The sequence below is a fragment of the Chelon labrosus genome, assembly GCF_963514085.1.
Source record: "Chelon labrosus genome assembly, contig: SCAFFOLD_232, whole genome shotgun sequence".
Taxonomy (NCBI): Eukaryota; Metazoa; Chordata; class Actinopteri; order Mugiliformes; family Mugilidae; genus Chelon; species Chelon labrosus.
Genome location: NW_028181489.1, coordinates 1 through 6492, shown reverse-complemented (window position 1 = coordinate 6492; position 6492 = coordinate 1). Strand labels below are relative to the sequence as shown.

The 6492-nt window shown below is 38.0% G+C and overlaps 1 protein-coding gene across 1 annotated transcript; it reads right to left on the bottom strand.

Annotated features, from left to right (window-relative positions):
* Positions 1-1617: 1617 nt before the first annotated feature.
* LOC311510003 (transcriptional coactivator YAP1-like) lies at positions 1618-5718 on the bottom strand. Its single transcript, XM_084575474.1, has 3 exons — positions 5453-5718; positions 5040-5140; positions 1618-4401 (listed from the first exon to the last, which is right to left on the bottom strand). Exons 1-3 carry the CDS (start codon positions 5548-5550, stop codon positions 4220-4222), a joined length of 381 nt encoding a protein of 126 aa, XP_084431600.1. The 5' UTR covers positions 5551-5718; the 3' UTR covers positions 1618-4219.
* Between the last annotated feature and the right edge of the window lie 774 nt (positions 5719-6492).

The following is a 6492-nucleotide window of genomic DNA, read 5'->3' as shown; positions in this document are numbered from 1 at the left end:
GCTTTATGGTCATCCATTTTTACCTCAGTCATCCAGCTACCAGCACTGTCCCCTGTCTTTGTTGACATTGAGCCCAGGAAAGAAACTCCATATTCTTCATCACTATCCTGTGTGTGTGTGACATTGTGGCCATATTCACCTCATGTAACTTTTTTGACCTACAGACTCGAGCATAATGTCCTTTTTTTCTGCACTGGTTGCATGTTGCATCCTCTGCTGGACACTGGTCTAGGCTGTGTCCTCTTGTGTCCCCACACCTTCTGCATGGTCTGTTCTGTGCTTTACTGAACACTGGTTTGGACCGTGGTTGAGCCTGTTTTGTTTTTGCACCACCGCGCTGCTGTGCGTGCATGCTGTCCAGCTGTGTGTTCATCAGGTCTCCTTAAGTTAGCTTTTAGCAGTTCGTTTTGCTTTTTCACCTGTTCACTCTGTTTAACTAAAGTGACAGCTTTCTGTCCTCTGTTTTAAACGAGAATTTCTCAGGTGGAGCACCTTGAAACTGGTTCATGATGAACGCTGTTGGTCCGTTGCCTTGGTAACGTTGCTGTAAGCTACAAAGTTACAAACCGTTTCCTTCCGCGCAGTGGTTGGCAACACTAACACTAAAAAGACACTTTTTTCACGAAAAAAAAAATAAACCGCCAGCTGACGACTCACTTGGCTACTAATTAACTTCTGACACCATGTTGTAGCGTTATTGCTAAGTCAAGACGTAAGGAGGCAGGAGCATATCAGAGACACACCAGCTGTGAGGTCCAGGAAACGTTGCTCTCTTTATTGTTCCCATGACAACCCTAACATTCTAAAGTCACCTAGCAGGACTTATCTCTACACTAAGTATTCGCCTAGTTCGCCTATAGCAAGAAACGGCTCTGTCCACATGTGTCCACAGTATTTCTAATTTCTTATCACATTTCTCTATGTTCTTCTCCATCCCTGCATGCACGTCCTCCATGTCCGATATCCACTGTTCTGCTTTCCCAAGTCTTTCTCGAATGTTATCCACCAAGTCTTTAAGTTCTTTTGTTGTCTCTTTAATCGCGACCACATCCCCCGCCACCACCTGTGGAGTAGCGCTCATCTTTCGTATTTCCTCGAACATGCTTTCATCAATATTCTTTCCGGCATCAGGGTCGCTCTCTTTCGATTTATTCGGAGGATTGCCTTTGGTAGCTAGCTTGCTTCTAGTCGACGCACCTTTGAAAAAGTTTGCTTTGTTATTATTTGCCATTTCGCCGAGAAGTTGCAAACTGTCGGTCCACCACTGATAAACCCACTTAAGTAGAGGCCACTAATATTATGTTGAAAAAGTGAAGAAGTGTATGTTTTGTAAATTATGTAATTAGTTGATGGTTGTCTGGAGCTCTCTTAATGTGCCGTCATCTTTCTTGACGGTCCCACGTGACTCCAATCCACTCCCTCCACGAATCGCAGATATTTAAAGTTTTTGTCTTTGAACTAGAATATCAAACTAGTTTACTTAATAGCCTCTTATTTAAAGAGAACAAACACCTATCCTATTAAAAATATATTTTAACTCAATGTGTAATTTTGCATACAGTTTATAATGAACAATACATACTATACACACCAGACGGAACAATGTATTTAGGTGTATTTAAACGTTTATTATAACAGAAACTCCTTAAAATGATTAAAATAAAAATGTATATAAATCACATGCATAAAAAGATACAAAAACAAGTCTGATTGCTTCCAACCTCTCTGTCTATAGATAATATTATATATAACATGTATAGCAAGTTTCAAGCATGCTATGATAAATGGCTAGGTATGTGTGTGGGAGCGGTATATCAGAGTCTGGTACTTTAATTTAGAAATAATAATTAAAGGGAGCCTAAGCTCTTCATAAGGGATATTGTGAATGAATACTTCACCTCTATATACTGTATATATAGTCATATAAAACAAGGAAACTGGTTAGAAGAAATGCTTTCACGAATGATTAACAGCTTTAAATTCATATAAAATAGAAACACAATTCAGAAACAACCCAGCAGGGAAAATGCTATATATAGTAGTTTAACTAAACAGGGAGAATTAAAGATTTCCCCTCTATTGTTTGCCTGCCTGGCATTTACAGCACCAGATAGCCTTTGCCGTTAGAATAAAATAAACCAAGAACACAGCATTCACAGTTAGTATCTTGCTTTTCTGAGGAGTCACAACAGGGTCTTCAACGAATAGCCCTTCATAAAGAGCTATAATTTGTCCTCGTCACCACCTTTGAAAACATTTCTTAAAATAAAGTAAACCTAAGCAGACTGAGGGAATTATAACTCCATTATAATAGCAATCTAGTATCTTATAAACACTGACCAGGAACAGCTTTGATCCTACAGTTTCAGACAGGTAATGCGTAAATGTCCATACCATTTGAAATTCTATTGACATGATATTCTTGTTCAGTTCATTACTGTAAGATGACTCTGAATTAAGATAGGGCTAATCATACATGCAGTGTTTTGGATAAGTTTTAAAAGAACAAAATGGATAAATGACCCACCTAAAATGAATTTCTAGAGGATGTTCTGAGCTTATGGTAATATTGCAAAGTATTTTATTAATTTATTGGATTTGTTTTCCATCAACTAAGAGTAATGATAATGTGAAAATTGTATTATATATATATATATATATATATATATATATATATATATATATATATATATATATATATATCACTCTAAAAACCATTCTGGGATTTACTCATGTATGGTCAAACTCTCTTATAGTATAATACTAGTCTGCCAGTCTGGCCAGAAGGCTAGTCATGGTACGATATTAACTGTGTTGACTGAAGACGGAACAGGAGGTTTACGGAAGGAAGCTAAGAAGAGCATGGCTGTCATCTTTGTAAAACTTTATAATAACTTTATGGTATTATTCAGAGTTCTCTTCTGCTGTGGACAGTAGACTTGCTCTGTACTGAGAGGATTTGATTATTTTATGTTTGATGTATACATCAAACATAAAATAGGTTATAGGTTGGTAGGCGTGTGGCAGCCCGCTTCACTGCTCGCATTCAGACACTTCATGATTTAATTTGTAAGAAACTTGATTTACCAGTTTTAGCCACTGATGCTGCTCTTGCCGTTTTTGTCTGAAATAGTTACTGCTTGCACATCTTTCTCTTGGGAAAAAAACTTGGGATGGCAGTGAATAAATAGCAAGTATGATGTTAAAAAAAGAACAGAACTACAGGAATACAGTGGAAACGCTGAGGGGGTGCTGTCTGATTAATTGAATATTTTCATTTTATGTAACAGGGTCAGTGTTGAAAATATGTAAAAAGGCAAACAAGCGACTTAATCCTTAAACAAGGCGTGGATATAATAATTTTACAACTCAATGCAATCCAATATGAAAAAAAACAAAAAAAAAAACACCAATAAATACTACCTTTGTGACATTTATGCTGTACTGGACAAAATCACTAGAATAAAATGCAACTAACACAACACCCTTGGATTTTGTTAATACCATAAGTAGTATTAACAAAATCCAAGGGTGTGTCCTGTCCCCTTATGATGTTGCTGTGTTGCATTGGTGGATTCTGAGTAAGGGCAATACTTGCAACCTCTCTAGTTTTAATCCATATAAGTAGTTTAATTCTTGTTGTTTTTTCACAATTCTAATCATTAAAAATAAAAAAGGTTACTATGTGCTTTGAACTGGGAGTATGTCAGCAAGGGGAAAGACGATTGGAATATTTAGCTAATATCGTCGACCTCATCTTTACGTAATTTTAACATGCGTTTTTTTTGTGTGTTTATGCAGATGAAACAATCAGACTTTTCTTCATCTGACTCTGTGATTTTGCCGTGAATCGTTCCCAAGTGAGGACAATAAACTATAAAATGTTCTCTAAAATTAGCTGTGAAGAGACATAAGTATCATCAGAGGCTGCTGAGTAAGAAGAAAGGAGTGTTATAAAAATATGGCTGCCCTATCATGCATTTCCGTAAACACATGCGCAAAAAGAGAAAAATATAAGTGGCTTACCACCTTCTGTGAGAGCCACTCTTTTTTGTTCTTCAGGGTGTGAGTAGTGTTAGGTATCCATCACACAACAGTAGCGTTTTTTTTTTTTTTTTGTTCTGTACCACTTTCAAAGCCAAAAATCCTTCAGAATTCTCAGTCATGTTGTGAACATGTCATGTCAAACCATATGTTAACAAGCGGCGTGGTTGTGTGTCTATAGCCAGGTGAGCAGACTGTCTCTGTCCATATGCGACCCAGACAGAACAGTCTCCATGTCCATCAGGAGGTCTGAACTCAGACCCTCTGGGATACTGGGCATTAGCTCATCGCCCTCAGACATCGGGAGCACAGGCATCGACTCCTGCAAGTTCATCAATGGGGGCTCTCCAGAGTCACCTGAACAAGTCAGAATAGCTGAACAAATCTGCTTTCCATGTACAAAAAAAGTTTTCAAAAGCTAAAATCATTTTCTTTTCACATTATATGGGATGCAGCTGAACCTGGGCCAGTATTTTATAAAATGCCAAATAGTTTAACATTCAACAGCTTCCTTCCATTTGTCTCTGTATTGTTACTGAGCCATTTAACACATGACTTTATCATGGAATCCTAACAAATGAACATCAGTTACTCAACTGTCTTGCTGTCAGAGTTGATAACTTTTTTTAAGTTACGTGTAAGTGCAGCGAGGCAGGTACAATCCATTTCTGAAGCATTCTTAAGTTTTTATTTCTCAAGTAAATGAAGTATTACATGTACATGAGTCAATATCATGGTGTTATCTACGAATAAGTTTGTGGCACATGTACTGTATTAGAAGCAACAGGACTAAGCGGGTATAGAAGTTGAATGAATGAATTAATGAATGAATGTATTAGAAGCTCCCAAAATGAACAGTTTATGAATGATATTAGACCATGACTCTGTGTTTAACATTAATTTAGCTTAAAATACATATATTTTCCAGCAGAGTTTGGATGATTGTTGAGAGCCTGCTGTTAGACCTTTTTCTGTTGTGTATTTATGTAAATTACCTGTGTCCATGTGATCCACTGAGTTCAACATGTGGTCTGATGTGCGGGGTAGACTGCTGACACTCAGGCCGCTGTCAGTGCTTTCATTACGAGAGTGAGCACTATGGAAAAAAAATATATCAAATGTTCCATACATTAAAAAATTTATTAACTTCTTTGTAAATTAATCAGTTTATGCAAATACACTTTAATTTCATTATTTTCAGTATGTGGTGGTGGTAGTAGCAGATGTTTAAGGGTAGTTAACCCATAACCTGGGCACATAATACTTAACTGTACTAAATGATTTCCAATGTGTAATGACATATGCAATCATTAGTTTAGTGTAACAGACTATTAGTTGCTTTTATTGTTAATAGGTTATGAATATTTTAGTTGCTTAATTAGCAAACTATGTCATACTTAACACTCACCCATTAAGTGTAGGTTCATGGTTCGAAGCTCTGATCCTGACGTCCAGAGACGGGACAAGTGTCTGTGCGCTCCTGTCATGGTCCATTCCTCCAGGCATCTGGTTCCTTCCTCCTGCCTCCTGCCACACAGACACAAGATACACTTGTACGTACACTACCCGTCAAAGGTTTGGACACACCCTCTCATTTAATGTTTTTTCTTTATTTTCATGATTATTTACATTGTAGATTCTCACTGAAGACATCAAAACTATGAATCAACACATATGGAATTATGTAGAAAACAGTGTGAAATAACTATGATTCATATTTTAGATTCTTCAAAATAGCCACCCTTTGCTTTGATTACTGCTTTGGACACTCTTGGCATTCTCTTGATGAGCTTCATGAGGTAGTCACCTGAAATGGTTTTCCAACAGTCTTGAAGGAGTTCCCAGAGATGCTGAGCACTTGTTGGCCCTTTTATCTTCACTCTGCGGTCCATCTCATCCCAAACCATCTCGATTGGGTTTAGGTAAGGTGACTGTGGAGGCCAGGTCATCTGGCACAGCACTCCATCACTCTCCTTGGTCAAATAGCCCTTACACAGCCTTGAGGTGTGTTTGGGGTCATTGTCCTGTTGGAAAAAAAAAATGATGGTCCAACTAAACGCAAACTGGATGGGATAGCATGTCGCTGCAGGATGCTGTGGTAGCCATGCTGTGCTTTCAGTTTTGAATAAATCCCCAACAATGTCACCAGCAAAACACCCCCACACTATCACACCAACTCCTTCATGCTTCACGGTTGAAAGAGACCATCCGTTCACCTTTTCTGCATTGCACAAAGACATGGCGGTTGGAACCAAAAATCTCAAATTTGTACTCAGACCAAAGCACAGATTTTGGTCTTCTGCTTGTTGCTTTTCCTTAGTACTGATTTTCTAGCAGCTATTTGACCATAAATGCCTGATTGGCACAGCCTCCTCTGAACAGTTGATGTACAGTCCCTGACAAAAGTCTTGTCACTTATCCATTTTGTAGAAACAACAGTTTATAACC

What these genes read in the sequence shown, in the direction of transcription:
- LOC311510003 (XM_084575474.1), bottom strand. Translation starts at nt 5,550, where the DNA reads ATGCCTGGAGGAATGGACCATGACAGGAGCGCACAGACACTTGTCCCG. An exon ending in CATGAACCTACACTTAATGG is followed by an intron (nt 5,141 to 5,452) that starts GTGAGTGTTAAG and finishes TTTTTTCCATAG; the next exon opens with TGCTCACTCTCGTAATGAAA. An exon ending in AGTGGATCACATGGACACAG is followed by an intron (nt 4,402 to 5,039) that starts GTAATTTACATA and finishes TGACTTGTTCAG; the next exon opens with GTGACTCTGGAGAGCCCCCA.